Genomic DNA, 26,943 nt, shown 5'->3' with positions numbered 1-26,943 from the left:
TCATAATAAAATGATGACTACAATAACTAAAGAAGTATAGATAATAGAAAAATAAAATATGAAATGATATAAAAGCTTTCTTGAGAACTCATGATTTACAATCTTATAGAGAGATATCACACAGAATTAGTTTACCAAACAAAACACACTTATTTATTTATTTTACTAAAAGAAATGATATACCTCTTTTTTTTGTGAGAATGTTTTTGCTAAGGGATGATTTAAGAAGTTGGTTGTGCTGGGGTGATATCAACTCGGCAATGAGAGTTAAATAGGTCCTATGACTCGTCGAGCAATAATCTCTAATAATAAAATCGCCATAATTGTTACAATATTCGTAATTAATTTTTACGTAAATTGTGCGTCTCACCAATTATAAACTTGCCGTATTATTTGATATCGATAATAAATCAGGTTTGCAAAAAATATTTACATTAATGATTGTGGTATGAGTTTGAAAAAAATAAAGGAAAGTTTATATCACATGAACAATGGTCAAATTCTCTAACAATTAAAACTGATATATTCTTACCAAAAATATTACCTACTCCGATATAATTATTACTGATAAATGAAAGTTTATGTTACATGAACAATGTTTCAAAATGCTACGATATGATTATTTTTGTGCGGTTAAAGTTACAGTTTGAGGAAAGTTGTAAATATTAATCAACGACGTAATTGTAGCTAAATTAGGTATGATTCGCATTCGTATATATGATTTTAGCCGGATTTCCTTCTAATAACAATGGAATTATAGAATAAAAAGTCAAACTTAAGATTCCGTGATAAATGTATTGTTACCAATTTTTGTTAATCCCTTTTATATTAAATTATGAGCATTTTTTAAGAAGTAACCATATATATATATATATATATATATATATACAGCGGGAAAAAACAATGTAAACATCAATAATAGATTTTTCTTTAGTACAGAGTCTATAAAAAATGTCACAAAAATATCATATATATATATATATATATTCGTATACAATGCAAAATATATATAACATAACTTTGCACCTATAAACCAAAACAACTATAACATATCTATTATTGTAAAAAACAAAATAATAGAAATAGAGTTTGAGATGATTTTTATGTGTGCTCCTGCTACCATTTATATATCGAACCATTGAAATGAAGTTATGGTTGGAGTAGGTTGAACTAATATAGAATGTACATTCTATATTTAACTGTGCATTAAACATGAAATTTAAAAAGCGGGATATTATTTTTTTGTAAGCAATTTCTCTTATAATATATGTTTTGTTGACTATGTCATAGTTTATGAAATATAAGATATGTTTATTGTAGATGCATTATTATTTCTAACAGATCATTGTTGTAGTCGCAGAGGTCACAGTATAACATACATTATTAGCTTAGAATATATATTTTCAACTGAAACTAATTTCTTCAGACAATCGTCAAATAAGAAAACTGGTAAAACGTTATACATGTTTGATCCATGTCTTCTTACTTTTATATTACTTTGCTTTCATTATATTTGCACTTGCTTATAAAAATTGAATGTTTAATGCACAGTTAAATATAGAATATACATGGGATTTGGCACTAATTGAAACATATAACGATTTTGAAAACATGGAAAGATTAGAGACCATCAATTCGTCAATTAATACAGAGGAATAATACAATTCTTTTAATTTTGTATAAGTAAATAGTAGGTCAATAACATAAGTAAGTTGGAATATATATCAATGGCACAATAAGTAATAATTCTATTAAATTAAGGGTTTTGTCAAGATAGGGGTGAGAGTGAATGTGAGAGTGACACCTAGGAAATGGCATTGTGTAAATAACACATCAAGTAAAGGTTATTTTCTTTTAGTGCTCCTAAAATAATATATAGGGGATTATTTTAGATTAGTTAAAGAAGGGTTAGGTTTTATTGTCCTTGTTTGTTTGCTTGGGATAACGATAGCCCAACTCGTCTTATGGTCGTTGTGGAAGAGAAAATAAATCATAGCTTAAAGATTCAGTGCTTTCAGATCATTACGAAAATATGTCAGTGTTGATTTAAGAACAAAAAAACATTCAAATGGATAATGAAAAAACGTTTGACCGCTCAGATATATCAAATCCTTTAGGTACATTTCGTGTCGTCGGTTCTAACAAATATTCAACCACTCCCAACAAATATACATTAAGAAATTATTCATTAGCCTAATCTTTTTGAATCTCATTGTCAAATGGCATTCCTGTGAATATCGGAATACATTCTATAATGTTTAAATATATTATGTATTGAACAAAATCACTTAATTTTCATAACAAATAACATTAAAAAAAAAAACATGTTCAACCACTAACAAAAACAAAACTATTGTCCACGCACTCGCCAGTGTGTATATATATAAACATCAAGTTAAGCAACAATGACAACACAAAGAAAGAAGAAACAAAAATGGCTAAGTCTTTTACTTTGTTTCCAGCCCTTATGATACTCAGCTTCTTCTTAATCATCTTTTCACCTCTGATCCAAGCCAGCTTCACCGATGACCTCAAGGGTCTAGAATGGTCCTCTACGGGAGTCCATGGCTCCTCAGGCTGCCACGGTTCCATAGCTGACTGTATCGGAGAAGAGGAAGAGGAAATGGACTCAGAGATCAACAGAAGAATATTGGCGACAACGAAATATATAAGCTATCAATCTTTGAAGCGGAACAGTGTGCCTTGTTCAAGAAGAGGGGCGTCATATTACAATTGCCAGAACGGAGCTCAGGCTAATCCTTATAGTCGTGGTTGCAGCGCTATTGCTCGTTGCAGGAGTTAGGTGTGAAGAATAAGCTCTCTTTTTTTTTTTAACAAGCTCTTTTCTCTTCTCTATGGTTTCTTATAATTTGTACGGTACACATATAAGTTGGATTTGGATGTGAATAATCTTGGGTTGTTGTATGATCCATTAACTGTTTAGTTGTGCTATAAGCCTATAAGCTTTGAATATTTCATGTGTATTCTCTTGCACAAATAATAGTACAAGGCCTATGTTTATTCAAAACCAGGTTTTGTTTGGGTCTTAACCGCATGCGGATTGAGTAACTGGTTTCTACGTTACTCAAAAAGTGTGTGGATACGTGTTCAAGCTGTAAATAAAAATACATAAGCGACCAACTCTCAACCTAAACCCTAACAACTAACAAACATGTAAAAGATGTTTGACTTTGAGTTGTTTTTTTTTTTTGCTAAAAGACTTTGAGTTGTTTTAGCTCTTTCTTTTCACACTAATAAAATATGTAAAAATCAAAACACTGAGAGTTTGAATTTAATTATTTTAGTATTAAGTATTAACTACGACAATTTTTTTTATACTTACGACAATTTTGTTGCTCTCAGTGCTTCAAAAAATATCTATATTTTAGAAGAAAAAATGTTGTTTCAAAAAATATATGTTTTACTTTTTAATCTACTTTCAAGAAGATTATGTAAACACAACTCATAATTAATTAAAATCAGACGCTATAAAAAAATAATGATAAAATTGTAAAAATCAAAGAAATTAATTGTGTTATTAAACTTTGATTAGATAAAAACTTTGGTGGATATTTTATCACAAAAATAAAATATCTATAACTTTAGATTTAAAAAAAATAAAATTAATACATCTAAAAACTTCAAAAAAAAATAAAAAATGTAGGATGAATATTTTATTACGAAAAAATATTATTATTACGAAATTTTACCCAAAAAAAATTATTATGACCAGCAACTGTAAAGCATACTGGATCATCAGATTCCAATACGGGTTTACTTAATGGGCCGGAAAACACACCACAATAATTAGTCATTACCCAATTACATTTTTCTTTCTATAATGGCTTTGATTTTGGTAATGGGTGAATTAGCTCGATTAGTTGACTCTGCATAAAGGCGGGATTATTTCACGTGTTTAATACTACAACATTCAACTGCTAAGTAGTTTGGTTGTTACATCTTTTTTTTTAAAATCTATACTATTATTTCAACATAAACTAATATTAGATCCGATTACAAAACATGATTCGAACAAAATAACCCAAGTTTGGTTGTTACATCTCTTTACTACTATGCTACAATTGCAGATATCTGTTCGTTTGTCATATAGATTTTAATACTTGTAAACTACATGGCAATCTAAAAAGTAAAAACATGCAACTTGAAAAACTGAAAAGTAGAAAGAGTATATGAATGATGATCAAGTAGATTAGCTAGCTGTAAGCCTGTAGTCAAACTATGTTGCTTCAATTGCAAAAGCTGTCAACATTATATACAACCCCAAACTGACGATGAACAGATCTAACATCAACATGCAGAATATTCTATTGGTCTTTTATAAACCATTAATAATTTTGGTCTCTTTATCTTTTGGCAAAAATCAAATATTGACTGTTGGACTTTTAGATTTTTTTAATAAATATCTACTTGTCAATAAGCAAAAGAGAATATCTACTCCCCATCAAATATCCAAACTAATTATCTGTTTTCTGGGGGTCAAAAGCTCAAGTGGAGCTGATTTTACTTTTTTTTTTTAATTAACGTTTTGTCGTTTAATACTATGATAAATTAAAGTTAAAAAATAATGTAACAATTGTTTTTTTTTTCCTTTTTAGAATGATGAGGAAAAAAGGAGATATTAATGTGTGTATATATATATAAGTAAAAATCGTTCCTTGCGAAAATCTCCTCTTTTCCCTTGGAAGCGTTTTCTTAATTGAGATCAAGCAGCGGCGGCGAATTAAGAAGAAGAAAGAGAGATTCGTTTGCTTTAGACATATCAATCATGGTTGAGACAAGGCGTAGCTCTTCCGCTTCAAAGCGGCTCTCTCCTCCCGAAACTTCATCTTCACGCCCTTCCAAACGATCCAAGGTTCAAGATCCCATGCCAATTGTGCTTCTTCCTCGATTCGTAATTCCTGGATTTTGATTTTCGAAAATTCCTCTTTTTTTTTTCCTCTGATTTTGAGTTTTTGTTTTGGCTCCGAAACCCTAGGTGGCGGCGGCGGCGGCGGAACCGGCGGGGTCTTCGTCGGCGAGTGACGTGCCGATTGAAAGTCAAAATCCGGTTTCGGTTCCTGTGTCGGAATCTGTGGAGCCGAAGCCGACAACTAACGATGCGGAAAGGCCAGTTATTGCAAACGGTGAGGCCCCGACAGTGGCGAACTGTCCTGATTCCGACATAAACCAGCAACAAGTCCAAGGCTTGGTGACACCAACCCCCACAGGTTTTTTTTTTTTGCATGTTGCATGTTTTACTCTTTATCATGAAAAAAAAAAGTTTATTCTTTTACGAAAAATTAACTAATCTTTTTTTTTAACAGGTGAAGCTGTGATTGAAGCCGACAAGTCGAAATCCAAATCCGGGAAGAAGCGGAGTAAGGCCCCTTGGGCTAAGCTTCTTTCTCAGTACCCACAGGTTTGTATGTTGTCTGCATATTACGCACTATTATTAGCTAACAATGCACATTAGTTGATCTAGGTGACGATTTATTAATCATGTTGTTTTGTCAGAACCCTCATCGTGTCATGAGAGGCCCTGTGTTTACTGTTGGACGGAAAGGATGCGATTTATATATCAAAGATCAATCCATGCCCAGCGTTCTATGTGAACTCAGGCTGATGGAGGTATGAACAGTCTTATCTCTTTTTTTGTTTAGTTTTACTTTTTTTTTTAAACTTATTATAATGTTTTGTTTTGGGTTAGCAGCAGGGAGGTCCTTCAGTTGCCTCGCTGGAGATAATAGGGAATGGAGTTCTTGTTCAGGTCAATGGCAAGAATTACCAAAAGAGTACTTGTGTTCATCTCCGGGGTGGTGATGAGGTTATCTTCAGCACCCCTGCCAAACATGCTTATGTATCCTTTTTTTTAAGAGTGTGTTCTGTATTTTGGGATCATATTATTCTTTTCTTTTTTATCTATCTATCGGTATTTTTTTTTTTGTTTCCTTGACTTAAGTGTTTCAGATCTTTCAACCTCTGAAAGATGAAAACCTAGCTGCACCAGACAGAGCTTCTTCACTGAGCATCTTCGAAGCGCAGAGTAGTGCCCCTCTCAAAGGGCTTCATGTCGAGACAAGGGCAGGAGACTCTTCATCTCTCCACGAATCCTCTCTATTGGCGTCTTTAAGAAAGATTCACAATCTCCCTTTTCTTCCACCTACTGGTAAAAACGGCAAAAGGAAGCAAAAGAATCCAGAGGTGTCTGTGCTACCTTCCAGCTCCGATGACTGCATCATTCCGGATGTCGATATGAATGACGCGGACAGTAGCAATGATCACGCCGCTGAAAAAACGGTTGCCTCACCTTCTTTAACTGCCAACGACGACATTAATGCCGATGGAAACGGAATGGATCCGTCTCAAGAAACTGAAGAAGGTGTAAGTATTCCTGGTCCTGGATATGATATTAGACCAGTTTTGCGCCTACTTGATTTTAGGGGTAACGTTTCAAAAATGCTCAAGGATGATGGAAGGGAAGTGAAGGAAGTGCCGAAAGAGTATGACAGTTCATCAGCTTCGGTAGCAACCAGACGTCAAGCACATAAGGATTTTTTGCGAGCAGGAGTTCTCAATCCTCAGGACATAGACGTTTCTTTTGACAACTTCCCATATTATTTAAGGTCGGTCGTGGTTTTATAATGTTTTTTATTTTATCATTATCTCTGTTAATACAAACTATGATCAGATTGATAAACAAAGCTCTGCATTATTTTCCAGTGGCACAACTAAGGATGTTCTGATAACATCTACGTATGTCCATATGAAGTCTCAAAGCAAGTTTGCAAAGTATGCATCAGATCTGTCGACAGTGTGTCCCCGTATCTTGCTCTCTGGGCCAGCTGGTATGAACTGAAACTCTGGATAAGTATTGTTTTAATTATTTTATTTCTCATATATATTTCCATTAAAAAAAATCATTTTGTATATTTGAAGGCTCTGAGATATATCAGGAAGTCTTAGCAAAAGCGCTTGCTAAAAATTTCGGGGCCAAATTGATGATTGTTGACTCGCTCTTATTACCTGGGGTAAACTTTCATTTAGCCTTTATATTCTTCTTGTCATTTGAGCGTCTGATTTTGAGCATATTCGTATCTAACTTTTATTTTCTAATATTGTATCGTGAGTATATTGGTATTAAATTGGCGTTCTTGAATATTGATTCTCTACTTTGAATGGATGGCTTCAGGGAACAACAGCTAAGGAAGCAGATTCTTCCAAAGAAAGTTCCAGGCGTGAAAGATTGTCTGCGTTTGCCAAACGAGCCGTACAGGCTGCACATGCTGTTGTCTTGCAGCATAAGAAACCTACTTCAAGTGTTGAGGCTAACATAACAGGTGGATCAACATTGAGTTCTCAGGCTGTTATGAGGCAAGAAGTGTCAACCGCAACCTCTAAAAGTTACACCTTCAAAGCTGGTATGGTTATTATATATGTATTATTTCTTCAGTTTCGTTTTTGTGTGCCACGTTCTGTTTTATTGAACAGCACTTCTGTAATATTATTAGGTGATCGAGTGAAGTTTGTAGGCCCTGCAACTTCTTCACTTACTTCTTTCCATACCGCCGCACATAGGTATTGTCTGTTGTTTCTCTTCTCATTTTTTTCCATCTGATGTAGATTCTTGTACTCAGAACACAGTTTTTTTTTTTCCTTTTAGTGCTATTCTATCCAGAGGACCGACAACAGGTTTACAGGGCAAAGTACTCCTTGCCTTTGAAGACAATATATCTTCAAAAGTTGGGGTTAGATTTGATAGACCGATAGTGGATGGCAATGATCTCGGAGGTCTATGCGAAAAAGACCGTGGTTTCTTTTGTACTGGTAATTTTAATTTTCCTTCTAATATCTACGCATTGCGTCAAAAGTTTATTGTACTAATGACATTTGTTGTGGTGCAGCGACTTCACTTCGGTTAGATAGTTCTTCCAGCGACAATGCTAATAGGTTTGCCATTAATGAAATCTTTGAGGTAGTTTCTTTTACCACCACTTTATATGTTGCCTCGAGCGCTACTTAGTCTCTGTAGCTGGAGGAACCTTTTAACCTCTTTGAATGAATGATACTGTAGGTGGTTTCTAATGAAAGTGAAAAAGGGTCATTGATATTGTTCTTGAAAGACATTGACAAATCTGTGTCGGGGAACTCGGAAGTGTATGTAACATTGAAGAGCAAGCTTGACAAGTTACCTGAGAACGTTGTTGTCATAGCTTCGCAAACCCAATTGGACAGCCGAAAGGAGAAAGTAGGAATCCTATCTGAACTCTATTCTTGTAATGCTTAAGCCGTCTTAATAATCACTCTTATGTTCTTTTGATATTTTCATTTTCAGTCCCATCCTGGAGGTTTCTTTTTCACCAAGTTTGGCAGCAACCAGACAGCATTGCTGGATCTTGCATTTCCGGTATGATACTCTTTCTATAATATTATACATTTTTCTCCTGAGTTGTAACTTGTAAGTGGCGATACTGCATATATATGCATATGCAAAAATAAATAGACTATCTCTCTTTGATACGTTGGGAGTTATTTTCATGTCATCTGCAGGATAACCTTGGTGGTAGACTGCAGGATAGGAACAAAGAAATGCCTAAAGCAGTGAAACAAATCACTAGGCTATTTCCTAACAAAGTGACCATCCAGTTACCTGATGTATAATCCTTTCCTCTCTCTCTTTTTTTTCTTGTCTGGAATCTGTTTTTTTATTTTCTTCTAAAATATAATAGGACGAAGCTTTACTCTTGGACTGGAAAGAGAAACTCGACCGTGATACAGAGATCCTGAAGGCTCAAGCTAATATTACCAGCATCCGTGCGGTGAGTATATCTAAATGTCGCTGGTTATTTTTTCTTTTGTGTGTTTGCTTATTATGTCCGTTTCAATGGGTTCTTGCAGGTCCTTAGCAAAAACCGTCTGGAGTGCCCTGACCTCGAAACCTTGTGCATCAAAGATCAATCCCTTCCGACTGATAGTGGGGATCTTTTCCTCTTGCCTTTTCTGTCTTTTTTTTTCCTTGAGTCTATGGTTATTTGGCTAACCAACAACTTTATGATTAAATAGGCGTGGAGAAAGTGGTTGGCTGGGCTTTCAGTCACCATCTTATGAGCTGCTCAGAACCTACGGTCAAAGACAACAAGCTTATCATCTCTGCCGAAAAGTGAGCTTTTTGATTAAGAGTTCTGTAGTACTAACTTGGATTGTTGCTTGTGATATTTTCTTGAAACTAACCTTTTGGCATGTGTTTTGGCAGCATCACATATGGCCTGCAGGTGTTGCATGGGATTCAAAACGAAAACAAGAGCACAAAGAAATCTCTCAAAGTAATATTCATAATCCTCACGTCATTGCCTCCTACGCTAACCAAGTTTATTCTTTAATAATTACTATACTATATCATTTCAGGATGTTGTTACCGAGAATGAATTCGAGAAAAAGCTACTATCCGACGTCATTCCTCCGAGTGATATTGGTGTTTCATTTGATGATATTGGGGCTTTGGAAAATGTGAAAGACACCTTGAAGGAGCTGGTTATGCTTCCTCTTCAAAGACCTGAATTGTTTGGCAAAGGCCAGCTCACAAAGGTACCTTTGTCTCCTTTCACTTTCAAATGTCTCTTTCACTCCCTCTTCTTTAGAAACTGAGTTATAACTGTTTTTTTTTTCTTTCTCATGCAGCCAACAAAGGGTATACTGTTGTTTGGACCGCCTGGTACAGGGAAGACGATGCTGGCAAAGGCAGTTGCAACTGAGGCTGGTGCAAACTTCATCAATATTTCTATGTCCAGCATTACTTCGAAGGTATATATATTTTCTAGAACTTTGGCATGATTTACTAATAAATTCCTTGAGATTATTAGACTTTGACGTTGAGATTTTGTTTGCAGTGGTTTGGTGAGGGAGAGAAGTATGTAAAAGCCGTTTTCTCTTTGGCAAGTAAGATAGCTCCGAGCGTCATTTTTGTTGATGAGGTATGTCTGCAAGACTTTTAAACAGCTCTCCTCCCTTTTTTTATTTGCAACTTTACCGATTGTTTGAATATCTTTTTTGAATGGAAACGAAATTATTTATAGGTTGATAGCATGTTGGGAAGAAGGGAGAATCCAGGAGAACATGAAGCTATGCGTAAGATGAAGAACGAGTTCATGATAAACTGGGACGGCTTGCGCACAAAGGATAAGGAACGAGTTTTAGTACTAGCTGCTACCAACAGGCCATTCGACCTTGACGAAGCTGTGATTAGAAGGCTTCCGCGAAGGTAATATAAACTGTTCAATAATTCTCTGTTTCATGTCATCTTGGGAGCAATCGCTTAAAGAGTAGAATATTCTGTTGTGCACAGGTTGATGGTTAATCTGCCGGATTCAGCAAACAGATCGAAGATATTGAGCGTAATATTGGCAAAAGAAGAGATGGCAGAGGACGTTGATTTAGAAGCTATAGCAAACATGACAGATGGCTACTCAGGGAGTGACTTAAAGGTCTGTTGTTTCCTCCATCTGGATAGAAAAAAAAATAAAAGCTTGTTTCTTAAACATACCGTTTTTTTGGTTTGCAGAATCTTTGCGTGACCGCAGCGCATCTACCTATCCGAGAGATACTGGAAAAAGAAAAGAAGGTTTTGGCTCTTAACTTTAAACATCACATGTGTGGGTTTTAATTCTATAAACCATAACTCAATGCTTATCTAATTTAACTCGCAGGAGAGAAGTGTGGCTAAGGCTGAAAACCGACCAACGCCGCAGTTATATAATAGTACAAACATCAGGCCTTTGAACATGAATGATTTCAAGACCGCACATGAACAGGTTTGAGAGACTGAGACATGAATACATTAGTTTCACATCTGGTCAAAAGTTTTGGGGAGGGGGTTAATGTGAATGTTATTTGGTGTTTGTAGGTTTGTGCGAGTGTGTCGACTGATTCATCAAACATGAACGAGCTGCAGCAATGGAACGAGCTATATGGAGAAGGAGGGTCAAGGAAGAAGACGTCACTCAGCTACTTCATGTAAAGAGTCAACAGATGCAAAAAAAAACTCTCTTTGATCCTTTAAGAGAGAGAAGAGTCCCTCTTGAATGATCTAAAAAATGTTTTGTTCACTTAATTATTTTTTGCTCTTCTGGAAATAACAATGCCTCAAGAAAAAAGAGAAATATCCGGATGTGTAATCTATTTACATGCTTAATTATGTACCCTCAACTATGTATATAGGGAGAATTTTAGATATTTTATTAGTATTTTTAGTTATTTAATCCAGTTTTTTTGGTTTTTTTTCACTATGTTGGTTGAAAAGTCACTGGAACTAGATAATGAGATTTGCTAGAAGAATATCCTTGTACTGGCATAAGGTACAATGCATGGAATGAATCGGGTATGCAATTCTGGTCTGAAACCAACGGTCCACAAACATCTTCTATTACTAGGAATAAATTCAAGTTTGCTTTCTCTTTGCTTCAATGGGTTTTCTTGAAAATAGGATTTCTCATGTGAGGCCAAATTGATCTTCTGGAAGATGTCAGTAACAATAATACAATTTTTTCAATAATAATAAACAAAGAAGAATAAAATATGAACTATAGGTGTTATAAAGATACCTTTTCAATGGTCAGGAAAAAGGAGGCACTTTCAACCGAAACGACGTCAGATGACAAATACAGTATAGAGTATAAGACGTGGCCCTCCTTTTTTAACCAAATCGATCTCTGAAAAGTCAACCCTTTTGGTCGGTTCTGTTAGGTATTTATATCATTGTTCCAGCAAATCAATGAATCAAATTGAATACAAAGAAAATTAAATATATATATATCTCACACACAAACACAAACACAAACACAGACAAATCCATCTCTCAATCTCGCCAGCCGATGTCAGCAGGCATGGAAAAAGTAGTAATGTTTCACTCTTCAAGCTTCCTCCTCCCGTCGATTCCCGCCGACGAAGCATCGGCGTACGCTGTCGTCGTTCTGAACCAGAAGCTACCACGATTCACTCCTCTCCTCTGGGAACATGGTGCCTTTTTCTGTTGATGATTCGCTCTGTATTGAGTCTATTAATAATATTTAGGGGTCTGTTGATAAGTTTTTGAAATTTTGTATGTGTGTGTGTTAGAGCAGCAAAACTTCGTCTGTGTGCTGATGGAGGCGCAAATCGCATCTACGATGAGTTACCTCTCTTCTTCCCTCACGATGACGCTCTCCTCATCCGTAACAGGTCTTTGTCTGCTTCCGCTGAGCTTAATCTTGTCTTATTACTTTTTATTTAGAGAGTCTGATTTTTTTTTAAAAAAAAATTGGAGGATGGTTTATTGGAAAAAGTATATATTTTTTGAAACTGGAAAGTTCTTTGTCTTTATAGCAAAAACTCAACCTGTTTTGTACCTATTAAGAATCTTGGAGAAGTGGTTCTGAGGATGTATTGGGAATGTCTTTAGGTACAAACCAGATGTTATCAAGGGAGATATGGACTCTATTCGACCTGATGTCCTCCACTTTTATCTAAGCTTGGTAAGCTTTTTCTGTTTGTGTGTTTTTGTTCTTCTTCCGTTCTGTATTATTGTATAAGAATCAATCACATTGTATGGTGTCTTTCTCTGCTTTTGATTGATTGTTCTACTTGGTGCTTTTTTTTCTTCAGGGGACTAAAGTGATAGATGAATCTCATGATCAAGATACCACTGATCTCGATAAATGCATCTTGTATATCCGTGACTCTACTCTGAATCAAGAGAGCTCCAGAGTAAAGCTCTATCATTTCTAATCTTTCTCATAGGCCAAAAAAATGCTCTCTGTTTTTGTTTGTTTCTTCACCCTTTTTTGCCTTTTCTTTTCTTCTGCTAGCTCCAGATTCTTGCTACAGGGGCACTCGGGGGAAGATTTGATCACGAAGCCGGTAACCTCAACGTATTGTATCGTTATCCGGACACAAGGATAATCCTTTTGTCTGATGATTGCCTCATCCAACTCCTTCCAAAGACTCATCGGCACGAGATTCAAATTCAGCCCTCTCTCCAAGGTCCTCACTGTGGTCTCATCCCTATGGGGACTCCATCTGCCAAAACCACAACCACAGGGCTTCAATGGGATCTCAGTAAGTAAAACATTAAATCATTCTCACTATGGTTTTAACTTCTGTTTTAGGCATTGTCTTACAGCATCACGTGGATCTAACCATGGTTTATGTTTGTTTTACCTTCTGAAAGCCGACACTGAGATGAGGTTTGGTGGGTTGATAAGTACATCGAATAAGGTTAAAGGGGAGAAAATCACAGTCGAGTCGGATTCAGATCTCTTGTGGACGATATCCATCAAGAAACCAGGCTCCACAAGCCCTTAGGCGTGGCGGTAACAACAACAACAACAAGGACACGTTGCTATCTATTGTTTCTACGAAATTCTTGTTTTGTTTCCACTGTAGCATCAAGTAGGAATAAGACTCGTTTGTACCATTACTCTTGTTATCTGAATACTTGAGATGCCTCATTTTACGTTTTCTTTCTACGAGAATGATTTCATTTGGTTTTTGTCCTTTATTAACGTGTGAGTGGGGACATCTTGGTTGATTCGTTCGTAGTCTGAGCTCACTGATGTGACTGGATGTTTGGAGTTTATAAAGAAAGAAGTAAAGACGTGAATGAGTCTCTTTGGTTTATTCTCCTGAATCAGTCTCTTTGATTATACTTAGCTCTAATCGCTTACCATCTCAAATTATTTTTAGAAAATTCAAACTTGAAAAATCCTATAGAAGCACTGTGACATGCTCATAAAGCTGAATAATATTTTATTTTCTTTAAATAGGAACAAAACTTAATTACATGCTTTTAAAAGGACTCTTGTTGGATTTATGAAATGATACGAAAACTATATGTTTGGTAAAAGTATAGTTGAATAATGGGCCAGAAAAGCAAGTTATCCGTGGTTCAAGAAAGTAAAAGCGCACTGCTTTCCTGTCCAAAACAACACCGTTAATCTGAACCGTTAATCTTTAACCACTTTTCGAGCTCTCAGCCGTGGATTGTTTAATGATTAGACCTAAACTTTATGTACACTAGCACCCACACGATAATCACTCTTTGTACTATAAACATAGTCTTATCTGTAGTCGGAAAACTTCTCGATCGAAATAAAAATATCTTCGCGTCGTTGTCGTTCCGTCCTTCTAGGGTTTACTCAAAGCTCTTTCCTGCTTCCAGTAAATCATGAGGTACAGTTTGATAATCGATGTCTTTTATATCAACGGTGGATTTGAGGATAATACGATTTCTACTAGGTTCCAGTAAAATGGGAACGTTTAGATTCGGACCTAGGGGTTTATAGTGTTGAGTCTGTAACTTGTAATGGTAGTTTATCTAGCTTTGATTGTTTATGAATGTGGCCTCGATCGATGAACTTTTGTTTTGAGCTCTAAACATATGTGCTTGTTAGATTTAAATCTGATTGTGTTTTTATGTGAATATTGTTATTACAGTCACCATCCAGAAGTGAAGTGGGCAGAGAGAGAGGATAAGGTTTACTTAACCGTGCTATTGCCTGATGCTAAGGATGCAAATGTTAAGCTTGACCCGGAAGGTGTTTTTGATTTCTCTGCCAAAGCTGGACCAGAGAACCAGCTTTATGAGCTTAAGCTTGAGCTTAATGACAAGGTCAATGTAGAGGTGAGACTTACAAAACCAGCTTTATGAGCTTAAGCTTGAGCTTTATAATTTTCTCATGGTTTTTTCTTTTTTTGGTGAATTCAGGAAAGCAAAATCAACATTGGGTTAAGAAGCATATTCTGCATCGTGGAGAAAGCAGAGCCGAAATGGTGGAGTAAGCTATTGCGTGGAGGGAAGCCTCCTCATTATGTTAAAGTTGATTGGGACAAGTGGGTAGATGAGGATGAAGATCCCGCCACTGGTTAGCTCACTTCTTCACCATATATCTAATTCAACATCACTCTCTCTCTCTCTCTGCACTAGGCATTATTAAATTTTTGGTTTCTTCTTTTTCTCTTTTTTTTTTTTTGTATAGGTCCTGGAGATATGGATATGGGCGGAATGGGTGGCATGGGCGGGATGGATTTCTCGGTATTTTTTTTTTTATCTTATAGTGTTGATTATCTTCTGTTTTTGTTTACTTAAGTTTTGAGAAAGACTTACATGGTTCTTGCTGCTTGTAGAACTTTGGTGGAATGGGAGGTATGGGTGGGATGGGCGGTATGGGAGGTCTCGAGGGGCTTGGTGGAATGGCCGGGCTTGAAGGTCTCGGTGGAATGGGCGGTATGGGAGGGCTTGGTGGGATGGGTGGTATGGAAGAATTTGAAGATAGTGATGATGAAGGTGAGAGATCTTGTTCAAAACCTTCTTTTCTTGATTAAGTTTTGTTGATATGATATGTTTTTATGGTTGTTATATCCAAATGACTTTGTATTTGCAGGAGAAGAAGTCAAGTCTGGAGAGAAAAAGGAGGAAGCTCAAGCTCCTGCATCAGAGGAAACGAAAACCGAAGAGCAGACAACTGTTAAGAGTGACAAATGAAGACACTATCCTTAAACCTTATGGTATGGCTGACCAAGAGTTGTTTATGCGTTTATGAAAACTGCTGATTGGTTTGCTCTTTTAAATCTTTTTTTCCCTCTGCTTTTTACTTCCTGGATTGTTGTATTCCCGATTCGGGTCTTATATGGTTTGCTCTTTTTTATTTTATCGTTGTTGTTTGTTCTTGAACTTGCAATATTTTTAGTGTTGCTTGTAGTGAGTGACTTAAAAGAGTTTGTGAGAAGAAGCTCTTTATAATATTGTCCGTCGGTAGACTACTATCTATGATCGTTAACCAAAATGCTAAATCGAAAACTGTAGCACTACATACAAAGCTTCTTTTTTCTTACTTTGAAGGAGCATCTTTTAATTGGATGTGTTAATCTTCATTGGAAGAAATGAATTCAGGTATAGACTTACAATTTTTAAAGTGAAAAAATCCACTGACCAATCAATGCTTGTTAAAGAACAAGAGAGACATCAAAATAGGTGTAGAATGTAGTGTCATCAAAGAAACTGTACAGAGCCGGTAGAGAAAGAAAGTGAGGAGCAGTGCTGCATATGTGGGTTTAGTTAGTAATCAAAGAAGCCTTTTAATATTGATATGGGCCTATAAATAAAGCGTTTGATTATGATAATGGGCCTATAATATACAAGGCTTTCTCATTCCCGCGAATTAACTAACAAACTAACGCCGAGAAAAGGTTCTAACTTCTAAGTCAATAAAACGTGGTCGTTTGAGGTAAGGGAGACTTGACAAAACCCTTGTGGTTAAACCCATTCTCCGCCGCGAGCTTTCTTCTTCTTCTTCATCTAAAAAAGAGAGAGAAAAATCTGTGAGAGAGAGAGACAGAGATGGCGAGGTCAAGGAGAAAGTACAAGAACTCGAGAGCCAAAGTACGCGTCGCTCTGCCCAAGAAAAACCCAAACATCTTCAAACCAGCTTTCAACTTCCCTCCCAAGCTCCGCGCTCTCATGGCCGACGACGATGTCCCCGAGTGGGACGACCAGGCCAGCGTCATCCAGAACTACAAATCCTTCGGCGTCATCTCTAACCCTAATCTCCTCGGTATCCGTTCTCGAACCGAGCACATGATCCAGGACGACTCCCTCAACGTTCCTCCCCCTCCCGAGCCGCCGACCGATGATCCTATCGCCAAGGAGTTCGAGCCCATCGATTCCGGCAGCGAGCTCGAGGAAGACGGTACGTGTTCTTCTCTTCTAACGTTGATTCTTTTTTCGGAATAGACTATATTTAGCTCCGTGTGTTCAATTTAGAAATTAGGGTTTTTGTGGAAAACTGAATGTGCCAGTGAAAGATCTTATTAGCTTCTATCATCACACTTATGATTATAAGCTGTGAAGTATTCTTGGTCGTTTTAGCACCTACACAAAGCTTCTCTATCTATTGATGTAAGTTTCTTATATTGGGGGTTTACTTAAAGAGTACCAAATGCTTTTGATTTCGAGATGATGTGTAGATCTTAAGACAGCATTGGGGAAGCAAAGAAAAGATGGGAAGAGTGCTCCTTTACAGCCCCTTACTACTATGCAACGTACTCATATCAGACGTTTGGTCGAGAAACATGGAGATGACATTGAGGTTAGTTTGTTTGTTTGTTTGTTACTTCTCTCATGAATTAATCTACTTCTCTTTCTAACTTGTGTTCTGTATGAGCAACAACAGGCCATGTACCGAGACAGGAAGCTAAACTCGATGCAGCATTCGGTTGCAACGTTGCGGAAGCTATGCACAAGATATCTCATGTACAAGGATAAGAACCCTGTTTTAGTTCCATGCTGATGGAAAAGAAAATTATGCATCACATCTTTGTCTCCTCTGCTCTCTCTCATTTTTGTTTTAATCTTACAACAACCCTGCAACAATATGTTTATCAAGTTTTCTATAAATCCAAAGATATGTTTTCAGTTCTTCTTCTTTTCTAAGATAGCTGTTAACCTATGCCAACTTATAATAAAAGAAACCATATAGTCTCCACAAACAAATCACTTTGTAAACAAACACTCTCACACACGGATGAAAGCAGATCACAATCAATATTGAGTTTTTTTTCATTAGCTTATATAATGAATCAAAACCAAGAAATCTTCAAGTACGAATGTCTCTCCCAAACCAAGTTGTTATATTCCAGTGAAGCTTCTGCATTGATGGTCCCAATACTCCTTGGCTTGCTTTAACCTCTCTGCTCTCTCTGTTTTACGCCTTTCTTCCCAATGCTCTCGGCAGCTGCATGCATCACAGGTTTAATATCTTGTAGTTTTTAGTCCTCGTTCTTAAAAAGACAGGTTTTGCAATAAGGAGCTTTTGGTTGTATATTTTTTTTTTACCTTCGCTTAAGCAAGATACTTAGCTCATCCAAGCGAACAGCACCTTTATAAACACATATCTGTTATCGAATGGGCGAACTACAAGGGTTAAGATACAAGATTAGTAGATCAATGAAGCAGTGGGGAGAATGGGTCTAACCTCACGGCAAAGCGGGCATTTTTCGGACGGGTCTGCAGTTTTCAAGCCATCGACTACGTTTACTGATGCAGCAGAACAAGCACACATGTAGCAATATATGTGACCGCATGTCAGAGATATCGGATCAAACACCGTGTCCTGTTTTTTGTACCATCAATGATATAAAACGTATGACGTAAGTTGAAGAATATTTTCATATACATTTCATATAAAAAAGATTCATTTTCTATACAAGATTCTTTTAATAAGATACTAAAAAGGACTTAGTCTATGAAATGGAATCTGCAAGAGGAGAGTGGAATAGCACTTTGACACAAGAGAGCTAAAGACTTTTATCATAATAGGCTGATACTATTTGTTCTATATTTTGAGATTACTACCAAGTCAACTAATAGTTTATTTGACACTGAGATTCTTTCAAGTAATTTGCTTACCAAGCATATTGAACAAGTCAAGTCGATGTCAACTTTGACAGAATCAGAAAGCTCACAGGAAAGCAAAGGCTTTCCATCGTCAAACACTAAAGAGCAACCATCAAACAGTGCAGGAGGAGAAGCCAAAACAGCTCCAGAGTAGTCCTTCTGAGACTCTTTCAGGTTGATGTGAAACGCCGTAAGCTCGCAGAGCCATGGGGACTGAAGGATTTCGATATGCATTTTCTGGACCTGTGTCTTAAACGCTTGTCCTTGGCTAGACTCATGAATCTGTCAGGACCAATAATATGCAAAATTATTATTATTATTTTTTTTTTTTGTAACAATGCAAAATTGTTATTATAAATTGAATATAAAGAATGTGTTGATAAGATGAATAAACCTTGTCGTATTTTTTGAGGATTTTTCTGATGGCGACCGAGTTGATGAGAGCGTAGCTAACCAAGTCTTTGCCTTGTTGGATCAAACCGAGATGACTCCTTTTGCGATTGTTGTTGCCTTTGAACCAATCAAGACACTTTTTGAAACGAGAAGCTAAATGTAACTCAAGAAGCTTCTGAGCATTCTCGTTAAACCATCCTACTACATCTTCCATCTCCTTCTGAAGCTCCGGGAAGAAGGTTCCATCACAAACTTTCACAAAGACAAATAAAAACATTTAAAAAAAGAATAAAAATAAAAGAAATGGATTCTCAGGGAATAATAGTACCTGTGCATTCACGAGGACAGTGATTGATTGAAGCAATCTGATGATCTCTTCTTCTGCATCCCTTGAGAATTTTTTTGAGCTTCTTGAAGCCAACACCAGGTAGATTCTTCTTCTCCTTTTGTCCTTGCATGTACTCCTCATACTTTTTACAGAACTTCATATTTTCTCGAAAACGTAAGAAAATCAAATTAATAAACACACACAAAAAAAAGGAGAGGTTAAAAAGTTTAGATGACCATCAACAAATCTGATCAAGAAAACCAGTTTATATCTCTTGCGTCTCGTGTTGGCTTTATAGAAAAAACAACAGAGGCGTAACGTATTAATGAACAGAGGAGAGAAAGAAGAAAGAAAGAAGGTGGTGATGTCGGCGGAAAACTAAACTCAAAAGAAAGCAAAAGTCAAAATGTTATTTTTGGGAACATATCAGAAGTTTTAATACTTGTGTTATTGGAGGGAGTTATTGAAATAAGATTGACTATTGGTTGATTTCTATATCAGTTAATTCCTTTTAATTATGTATTCACTAATGTATTCATTTGATATTTTTTTTTTCATTTGATATTATTCTCAGTTTTATTTTTATTCTCTTAGCTTATTAATTTAACTAATCAGATTAAAATAATGTATAATCAAGAATAAAACAATATTAAAAAAAAAACATTAATCTGTGCGGAAAAGATATATCTATTTATATAAAATAGAGTTTGCTCTCTCCAGGTGATGCCACCTAGGATTCCACCTAGATAAGTCGAGCTCTGCTGTGCTGACACCTGTCACGGATGGCCTGAACTCTGCGTTTCATTAACTGTATTTTGGGCTTCATTGTTTTTTGGGCTTCGTGTCTCTAACGTTTCGACCCGTTGTAATTGTCTTCGCATGTAGACCTAATCGATATTATGTTATCTTATTCATGCGGCGGCGATGACTTTTCTGCTTCCTCCATGAATATGAACTGCCGGAGTTACAGATTCATCTTAAATTCATTGATTCAATCACACATGATACATCGTCGTCTTCAATGCTTAATTTCGTCTATATAGACGGTGGTGGTTCCATATAAATATATGTGAGCATCGATTTTCTCTTACACATCTTTCTGATCGCTTCTTTCGGTAGCTCTTGATCTTGCTGCCATTTTCCCCTTTTTCTAAAGCGTGTCCTTCACAGAGGCCATTGTATCTGCTCCAAAACCAAAATCGATCAATCAAGCATAGAAATTCGATAGGATGCGAGATCGGATGATGCAAAGTAGCTTACACTTAGGGGCAGGTGAAGGAGAGACGTAGGGATTGAACTTCGGCGGCATGGTGGTCGGTGCATCGCAGGAGATGGGAGGCAGAGGAGGAGTGACGCCGTTGGGTTCAAGCTTGGGTAACGAGCGTAGACAGAGGAGTGAGGAGCTATGGAGTCCGACGCGGCGGAAGTTGAGATCCGGCTGCCATCGTGATTCTCTTGCCTACTCACGCTTTGATTCTTTTTTCTTCTTCGCGATTCTCTCTTCTCCTTCTTTCAATATGCTCTTCCTTTCAATACGCTCTCCCTATATTAATTAATCGTGGCTTGACCAAATTTTTTATTTTCTTTTGGTTAAGTAATGAGAAACACGGTTCGGAATTAGCAAACTACGAATGAATTAAAATTTAAAAGTGTCAGTCGGTGTTACGTTGGCATTAATAAATGTCGGACTATATTATTTGATGTAGTCTCTTTTCACAGTCGGTCAAAATATGTATCGTAATGTCAACAATTTCTAGAAAAAATAGTTCTATATAATATCATCCACTTAATTATATATATTTTAATTGAAAATCTCGATAAAACTGAAATATTCGATTCTCCTTTATTCTTTTAAGATATAAAATATTAGTTTTCACTACTTTTCACTATACATAAATAAATATCAATTTACTTCTATTTATAAGTATTTATAAAAAACGGCTGAATTATGATGAGTTACTTTTTAGTTTTAAACTTTTAATATATAAAAAAACGTTTGTTGACAAAAAAAAATATAAAAAAACGTTTTCTTTTGCGCAAATAGTCAATAGACTTTTTAACTTTCAGCATGTGGGTTATGTTTGATATTTAAAATGAAAATAAAGAACAATGATAATGTGTGTAAGACTAAGCTGATAACACATTTAATAATTAACTCATCTTCCATTCACAATAAAAAACAACACAAATATAATTTATGACAAGAAGGACAAATAAAGAAAAATATTATTGCAGTGTTACTTTAATCAGCAGAAAAAATCGAAACTGTAGACACTTTTAAATTTGTTTATGAGCAAAAGATAAGAAACAATTCTTTTTTTTTTGAAACTAAATAAGAAACAATTCTTAAGAAAAAGAAAAAAAGAAGGATAGAATTTAACACATGAAAGCAGAGAATCATCCTTTTCTCATGTCTCAATCCAAAAAGTTGTTTCTTTGGTTTGGTCGTCTTCATTCAGTTTGGTGTTTGGGAATTTTCTTTGGGATTTAAACAGATTATACATATATTACATGAAGCTGTTGTTAGAATTTCCTCCAAGACTTTTATGTACAGACTGGCATACGAAATTATGCTTTATGGGTTAGTTGTGCTTCTTGCAAAGGATGTCCTCAAACCAATGAGATACAAGTAAAGCTTTCATGTCCTTTCATTTCTTAATTTTCTGATTTGAGATTAATGTGCTGCTATGTTTGCATATTCAGTTGGATTACTTTGATTCAGAGAGCTCAGTAACAAGGACACCGATCTCATGTGTCTGACCAAAGATGCAGCTGGGATGTTCAGTCTTCTGATTCAAACTGTTCTACGTCCCAGTTGTTTTACAGGTTGACATGCATTGATTTGATTGTGTCTTTAATAATATTTTAACTCGATTTTTTCTCTAAACTAAAATATAATTCTTTTTTGGTTAACGATTAATCTTTTGTGATTTTGTAGTGTGATAGTAACTATTATTAAGAAAACCAGAAGACAAATTACCTAACATGCAATTTACTTAATTGAAAAGATTTTAAGGTTCATGTGTTTTGAAATTCTGTATAAAATGATTTGAATTTAAAAAGAAATATCAATTCAAATAATTAATGAATCAATTCGCCATTTTTGGATAAAAATGGTGAAGATACTTATAAATATTATTTGAAATGAAAGGTGACAACTTGAGAAACATGTCGAGAAGTTGTAAGGGATTGTTAAAAACAGGGAAGCCCTAAGCTAAGCTAAGCTAAATCAAAATTCTTCAGATGCTAGATGACGATGGAGAGATAGAAAGAAACGATGGAGCCTGTAGGCGGTGTGATAGTAGTAGAGAGAAAAAAGAAAATAATATCGTACTAGATTTGATGGTGCAAAACCAAAGTTAAAAATAGACATAGATAATTATGAGCTCTATAATTGTTACAAGTGTGTAAAAATAAAAATGAGAAAACTAAGCAATAACAAACTCTTATAAATAAATGAAAAGTGGCAGAGACCAACGTGTCAATGATATTTTCACTTTGACTTTTTAGAATAGAAAATAAGAAACCACATACATTAGAGTACAACAAATGTAGCTAGCATAAACCGGAGAAGATAGACGTTATAAGAAAAAGTGGAACTAGGGGAATGTTGTTACCTACGCCATATTGATTCCAAATTCTGTACAGATCAAGTATAGTTCACTAATATTTCTACTCTGTTGTTCCTGCATGTAGTTTGAACAAAACCAGTTAATAACGAAATACCGTTTTCAGTTTAAAAAAGTGACAGGGAGGTTGAAGTATGACTTTCATTAGGAGAAAACTATCACATTTTAATTAAAATATACATAGACGTAAGCTATTCACACTAACAAAAGGTCACACTAACAAAAGATTGTTTTGGCTTAGATAATATAAGCTTTTCCTTAACATATTTCTCCGGCATGATCATTGTATTAATTATATGCACATGAAGGGCAACATTAATCCTATTATATTAGATATCGCGAAGTGTTACTGTCATTTTATTCAGTCCAAAAATATTTATTAAAATAAACAACATAATTTTCGAATTCTATTTTTTTTTTTTGTTTTCATAATATCGTTTTTCAATCTACATTTAAAAAAATGCTTCATAAAATTAATTTAAATTCATAAAAAATAGTTTTTCTATAATTTCCCGCCCGTAGGGCGGGCCGACCCTAGTAACAATAAAACAAAACGGAACCGATGGAGTAATATACTAAAAACATATACATTTTAGCAATGACCACATTTAATACACATCTCACACTAGATCTATTTCTAAATGCCACTTGGATGTGAATGTTTTTGAGTTTTAGGTTACCGGATTAGTTGAAGTTGTTACCATCAAATTTTTGTTTCTAAAAGTTAGAAGCATATATACTATAATTTTAGAAAACTACAAGTTCAAAGTTTTTGATCTACAAATAATAAGAGGTGTGAGAGATTTTACAATTTAAAAAAATGGTCTCAATATTTTTATCTCCTTTTTCCTAAATTCTACTAAGTATTAGTATTTTTAAAAAAAATCTAATTGCCTTCTTGGTGAGGTCAAATTAGCAACTAAAGGGATATAATACCATTTCAAGGAAGTTTAGATTGATTTGCATATTGCCACCAAATCTTTGCTTTTATCATTGTCAAGCCGCCCATTTGTTTATTTTTAACTTAATGACCCCATTATGATTTTGTCACCAAATCTTGTTTTATATAATTGTTTCAATATCATTATTTACAATCGTTACAATTCTACATAGTTGTTTTTGCTTCATAAGAAAAATGTGATTTCTTTATAGTTTATAAACAAAAAAAAGTTAAAGGAATATGTACTTTTGCATTTTAAAAGGTTATAAATCCTTAGATATACTGTTTGAGCCTTGAGGTACTGTGAAGACATAATATCAATGATTTGACCAATTTCATTTTGGTGAATTGCAAGAAAATATCCAAAGGGTAATTATATATTTATTGAAAAATCTAAATAAACGTACATTAGTTATTTTGAAAAAGTTCCAAAATATCTTAAAAAGTTAACAGGAAAGAGGAACACCATTGATTTACTGCTAAAGTGAAATTTGTTTTTATTCAATTCGAGTGGTTGTTGGTTGTGATCATTTAGCGGTAGCCCCAGTAAAACAGTGAGATTAAAAAGTTTTCAAAAGCAAAAAAACAAACAAATAAAAGTTAGTCAAAAGGTTTTCGTATTATATAGACAAAGGTTAGTGGCTTAGTATACAAATATACAAGGGATAATTTTACAATTTTCTAAACTAAACAAACAAGGAACAAAGTGTACAAACATTTAATAATCAAATCCGGTAAAGATTAGATTAGACGAGAAAGTCAACAAATAAAAGGTTTTAATAAAGTACGTTGATAATAAGGGGTTGATAACTTGATATATCAACAAAGTAAATTAATCACAAGACATAAAATGTTGCTTCAGACTCAAGTCACATGCACTGGAGGAGCCTAGGGTTATTTTAAACATACAGTATAATCGTCGCTAGCATTAAATGATCACATAGCTGAAGATAAAGCATGCGACCGATGGTGAAGTGTTCCTCCGAGGAAGGAAGAGTACCAGTGAGCAGAGAGTTTAGGGTACCTCTTTAGATAAGGATCCTTGAAGTCCACGTATATAATCCATAGCTCATGTTATACCCACCAAATACCTCATACAAATCCATCAAGGACCACTGAAAATACCCTCTTACGTTCGCTCCTTTCCTGCTTTTTGGGATATATTGAACCTTTAAGAGTCTTTTAACACATTCTTGGAAAACTTTTGGTGCTACTCACTACGGTAGAAGTTACCTGATTGAATGAAGTACTGCTTCAATGTGTGAGCTCACATACTTTATTCTCGTCGTGTCCTCAAGTGATGAGCTGTGAGGAGCCATCTGACCTGTAACGGAAGAGAGAGAGCTAGAGACATGAACCAAGCTGAAACCTTAGAGAGAGTAAAGAGAGAAAGAGAGAGATCACCATTCTCTGCAATGTAGATAGGAGGGTTGCCGTAGTTTTCTTTGATATACAACAGTACTTGTTGCAGACTCCATGGTGTATTTGCATACTGAATGAAAGCAAACATTAGTCTCTCTCTGTCTTTTAAGTGATCGGTACTTAATTATGAATATATTACAAACCTCATTACTGAACGATGTGTTTCCAACCACTGCAAGGTAAATAAAGCAGCCAGTGAGCTACATCATTAGATTTAATCTTCGCGCAGTATCATATAACTTACAGGTCAGTGACACAGCCATGTCTGTGTTGAAATCATGGAGATTTTGTTTCGGAGAGGAAGAGTTATCCTTAACGTAAAGTGCCATTGTAATTATCACTCCTACCAAAGTCGATACCCTTAACTTGTTCAGATCATCCTCTGTAAAAGCAGGTAATCTAGACCCAACACTGGTCTTCATCGTCTCAGGATAATCACCAAACACCAGCGGATGCAAGACCCTTACCCAAAAAAAAAAAAAAAACTCAGTGATCAAAATATAGTAGATGCTTTAACATTTTATTCTTTTTAATTTGTTTTTTGAATATTGGAGGTTCGAAGTGGAAGCCCAAATCACTACCCGAAACCACAATATCATTATAATATTAGTTTTTTCCTAGCGGTCATTTGATGTTTAAGACTCACCAACCAATAAAGAAGTCATTCAATCTAACTGTTGCTTGCTTATCCTCTGTCGAGTTAGTTAAGGGGTAGCACCGTATGTGTATATGCTAATACCTACCGTCCCCTGCTGCATATGCTGTGTAATTAAGTGGAGATACTTTGTTAGATAAAGACAGTCAGTAGTAGTGCACATATATGGAGGACACATAAAGAAGAGGAAGAGAAGAACCTGGTACTGTTCTTCTTGTATAAGTTTGTGGCAGAAGCATGTGCGAGCAACATATTGTGAACAGCAATGTAAGGCTCAATAGAAGAGTTTCCTTTTAGAACAGTTAAGACCAAAGGAAGGAGAGCATCGACCAGGAGGTGTTACTCCCTGGTCATACCCTCCAAGTGCAAACACGTTGGGTTCATTTATTGTAGTCCAATGCAACACTCTATCTCCAAACTCCTTGAAGCAGTATCTGCATAAGCTGTGAAGTCTCTCCTACAAGAAGATTGATATATAATCAAAATCAGGAAAGGGAAGGTGAAAAGGAGATTAATTCAAAAAAAAAAACATACACGATTTCTCGGCTAAGCCAACCTCCATACTCATCTTCTAGGACCTGTGGAAGATCAAAGTGGTGCAACGTAGCGTGTGGCTGGATTCCTGCTTCAGTTATAAAAAAAAATATATAATATATATATTTAGTCTTGTAGCTACTAATAAACAGGATTGGTATACAAAGTTAATAACCATGAGTGATCAATTCATCAATAAGATTGTTGTAATACTGCAGCCCCTTAGGATTAACAGGTCCTCTCCCACCTGAAATAGAATCCAAAAATGGATTAGAAAATACTTCATAATAATCGAATGCTTGAACATTGGTTTCTTACTTGGTAAAAGCCTTTGACCAGGATATGGAAAATCTGTAAGCATCCAAACCAATGTCTACCATGAGCTTCACATCTTCCTGCAAAACAAATTTGGGTTTGGTCAGCGGTTAGTGAGATCAAATTCTTTCACCGTAATATAGAGAAGGGGGAGCTTGTATTATAATAGATGGAGAAGGGGGACCTTGTATTTGTGATATTGGTCACATGCAACATCCCCTGTTGCATCGCCAGAGTGTCCTGCAAATGAAACGAAACTCGAGCTTATGAGTACATCTTTTGTAAAGTTCTGTAGAGAGCGACATC

General features: G+C 35.6%; 6 protein-coding genes and 1 pseudogene across 10 annotated transcripts; 5 read left to right on the top strand and 2 right to left on the bottom strand.

Annotated features, from left to right (window-relative positions):
• Positions 1-2,394: 2,394 nt before the first annotated feature.
• LOC108852289 (protein RALF-like 1) lies at positions 2,395-2,984 on the top strand. The gene has a single exon (XM_018625796.2). The coding sequence runs from the start codon at positions 2,435-2,437 to the stop codon at positions 2,801-2,803; it is 369 nt and encodes a 122-aa protein (XP_018481298.1). The 5' UTR covers positions 2,395-2,434; the 3' UTR covers positions 2,804-2,984.
• Positions 2,985-4,667: 1,683 nt separating this feature from the next.
• Positions 4,668-11,252, top strand: LOC108809559 (uncharacterized). 3 transcript variants are annotated; one of them, XM_018581716.2, is made up of 28 exons: positions 4,668-4,873; positions 4,997-5,228; positions 5,325-5,419; positions 5,515-5,628; positions 5,708-5,857; positions 5,968-6,381; positions 6,466-6,623; positions 6,721-6,845; positions 6,937-7,028; positions 7,190-7,418; positions 7,509-7,575; positions 7,661-7,824; positions 7,902-7,972; positions 8,072-8,245; positions 8,333-8,404; positions 8,548-8,652; positions 8,727-8,816; positions 8,896-8,971; positions 9,061-9,157; positions 9,251-9,320; positions 9,403-9,582; positions 9,676-9,798; positions 9,885-9,968; positions 10,071-10,255; positions 10,340-10,478; positions 10,556-10,615; positions 10,701-10,805; positions 10,898-11,252. In XM_018581716.2, exons 1-28 carry the CDS (start codon positions 4,787-4,789, stop codon positions 11,009-11,011), a joined length of 3,672 nt encoding a protein of 1,223 aa, XP_018437218.1. In that variant the 5' UTR covers positions 4,668-4,786; the 3' UTR covers positions 11,012-11,252. The 3 variants fall into 3 exon arrangements, with proteins under 3 accessions (XP_018437218.1, XP_018437210.1, XP_018437202.1); XM_018581708.2 differs by having other exon boundaries at positions 5,711-5,857; positions 5,968-6,623; XM_018581700.2 differs by having other exon boundaries at positions 5,968-6,623.
• Positions 11,253-11,765: 513 nt separating this feature from the next.
• LOC130508056 (thiamine pyrophosphokinase 1-like) lies at positions 11,766-13,489 on the top strand. Of its 2 annotated transcripts, none has more exons than XM_057003248.1 (6): positions 11,766-12,009; positions 12,114-12,210; positions 12,431-12,503; positions 12,634-12,735; positions 12,837-13,086; positions 13,199-13,489. In XM_057003248.1, the coding sequence occupies exons 1-6, from the start codon at positions 11,865-11,867 to the stop codon at positions 13,330-13,332; spliced, it is 801 nt and encodes a 266-aa protein (XP_056859228.1). In that variant the 5' UTR covers positions 11,766-11,864; the 3' UTR covers positions 13,333-13,489. The 2 variants fall into 2 exon arrangements, with proteins under 2 accessions (XP_056859228.1, XP_056859233.1); XM_057003253.1 differs by having other exon boundaries at positions 11,868-12,009; positions 12,109-12,210.
• Positions 13,490-14,040: 551 nt separating this feature from the next.
• Positions 14,041-15,694, top strand: LOC130508051 (co-chaperone protein p23-1-like). The gene is made up of 6 exons (XM_057003238.1): positions 14,041-14,199; positions 14,464-14,650; positions 14,735-14,891; positions 15,006-15,061; positions 15,154-15,313; positions 15,411-15,694. Exons 1-6 carry the CDS (start codon positions 14,195-14,197, stop codon positions 15,509-15,511), a joined length of 666 nt encoding a protein of 221 aa, XP_056859218.1. The 5' UTR covers positions 14,041-14,194; the 3' UTR covers positions 15,512-15,694.
• Positions 15,695-16,290: 596 nt separating this feature from the next.
• Positions 16,291-17,443, top strand: LOC130508046 (nucleolar protein 16-like). The gene is made up of 3 exons (XM_057003226.1): positions 16,291-16,715; positions 16,993-17,114; positions 17,199-17,443. Exons 1-3 carry the CDS (start codon positions 16,367-16,369, stop codon positions 17,313-17,315), a joined length of 588 nt encoding a protein of 195 aa, XP_056859206.1. The 5' UTR covers positions 16,291-16,366; the 3' UTR covers positions 17,316-17,443.
• A 23-nt stretch (positions 17,444-17,466) lies between these two features.
• LOC130508043 (E3 ubiquitin-protein ligase NLA-like) lies at positions 17,467-19,446 on the bottom strand. Of its 2 annotated transcripts, none has more exons than XM_057003219.1 (6): positions 19,143-19,446; positions 18,816-19,066; positions 18,434-18,703; positions 18,000-18,137; positions 17,861-17,903; positions 17,467-17,759 (listed from the first exon to the last, which is right to left on the bottom strand). In XM_057003219.1, exons 1-5 carry the CDS (start codon positions 19,300-19,302, stop codon positions 17,880-17,882), a joined length of 843 nt encoding a protein of 280 aa, XP_056859199.1. In that variant the 5' UTR covers positions 19,303-19,446; the 3' UTR covers positions 17,467-17,759; positions 17,861-17,879. The 2 variants fall into 2 exon arrangements, with proteins under 2 accessions (XP_056859199.1, XP_056859197.1); XM_057003217.1 differs by having other exon boundaries at positions 17,861-17,919; positions 19,143-19,445.
• Positions 19,447-24,470: 5,024 nt separating this feature from the next.
• Positions 24,471-26,943, bottom strand: part of LOC130495060 (beta-glucosidase 11-like) — a 2,796-nt pseudogene continuing 323 nt past the window's right edge.

Source organism: Raphanus sativus, chromosome 1 (genome assembly GCF_000801105.2).
Source record: "Raphanus sativus cultivar WK10039 chromosome 1, ASM80110v3, whole genome shotgun sequence".
NCBI lineage: Eukaryota > Viridiplantae > Streptophyta > Magnoliopsida > Brassicales > Brassicaceae > Raphanus > Raphanus sativus.
Note: the sequence above shows the minus strand (reverse complement) of the source record. Positions and strands in the feature narration are given on the sequence as shown.

What these genes read in the sequence shown, in the direction of transcription:
- LOC108852289 (XM_018625796.2), top strand. Translation starts at nt 2,435, where the DNA reads ATGGCTAAGTCTTTTACTTTGTTTCCAGCCCTTATGATACTCAGCTTC.
- LOC108809559 (XM_018581700.2), top strand. Translation starts at nt 4,787, where the DNA reads ATGGTTGAGACAAGGCGTAGCTCTTCCGCTTCAAAGCGGCTCTCTCCT. An exon ending in TTCTTTCTCAGTACCCACAG is followed by an intron (nt 5,420 to 5,514) that starts GTTTGTATGTTG and finishes TTGTTTTGTCAG; the next exon opens with AACCCTCATCGTGTCATGAG. An exon ending in TTCCATACCGCCGCACATAG is followed by an intron (nt 7,576 to 7,660) that starts GTATTGTCTGTT and finishes TTTTCCTTTTAG; the next exon opens with TGCTATTCTATCCAGAGGAC.
- LOC130508056 (XM_057003248.1), top strand. Translation starts at nt 11,865, where the DNA reads ATGTCAGCAGGCATGGAAAAAGTAGTAATGTTTCACTCTTCAAGCTTC. An exon ending in TCCACTTTTATCTAAGCTTG is followed by an intron (nt 12,504 to 12,633) that starts GTAAGCTTTTTC and finishes TTTTTTCTTCAG; the next exon opens with GGGACTAAAGTGATAGATGA. An exon ending in AGGGCTTCAATGGGATCTCA is followed by an intron (nt 13,087 to 13,198) that starts GTAAGTAAAACA and finishes ACCTTCTGAAAG; the next exon opens with CCGACACTGAGATGAGGTTT.
- LOC130508051 (XM_057003238.1), top strand. An exon ending in GGATGAAGATCCCGCCACTG is followed by an intron (nt 14,892 to 15,005) that starts GTTAGCTCACTT and finishes TTTTTTGTATAG; the next exon opens with GTCCTGGAGATATGGATATG. An exon ending in TGGGCGGGATGGATTTCTCG is followed by an intron (nt 15,062 to 15,153) that starts GTATTTTTTTTT and finishes TGCTGCTTGTAG; the next exon opens with AACTTTGGTGGAATGGGAGG.
- LOC130508046 (XM_057003226.1), top strand. Translation starts at nt 16,367, where the DNA reads ATGGCGAGGTCAAGGAGAAAGTACAAGAACTCGAGAGCCAAAGTACGC. An exon ending in CAGCGAGCTCGAGGAAGACG is followed by an intron (nt 16,716 to 16,992) that starts GTACGTGTTCTT and finishes GATGATGTGTAG; the next exon opens with ATCTTAAGACAGCATTGGGG. An exon ending in AACATGGAGATGACATTGAG is followed by an intron (nt 17,115 to 17,198) that starts GTTAGTTTGTTT and finishes GAGCAACAACAG; the next exon opens with GCCATGTACCGAGACAGGAA.
- LOC130508043 (XM_057003217.1), bottom strand. Translation starts at nt 19,302, where the DNA reads ATGAAGTTCTGTAAAAAGTATGAGGAGTACATGCAAGGACAAAAGGAG. An exon ending in CTGTCCTCGTGAATGCACAG is followed by an intron (nt 19,067 to 19,142) that starts GTACTATTATTC and finishes TCTTTGTGAAAG; the next exon opens with TTTGTGATGGAACCTTCTTC. An exon ending in AGTATCTTGCTTAAGCGAAG is followed by an intron (nt 17,760 to 17,860) that starts GTAAAAAAAAAA and finishes TGATGCATGCAG; the next exon opens with CTGCCGAGAGCATTGGGAAG.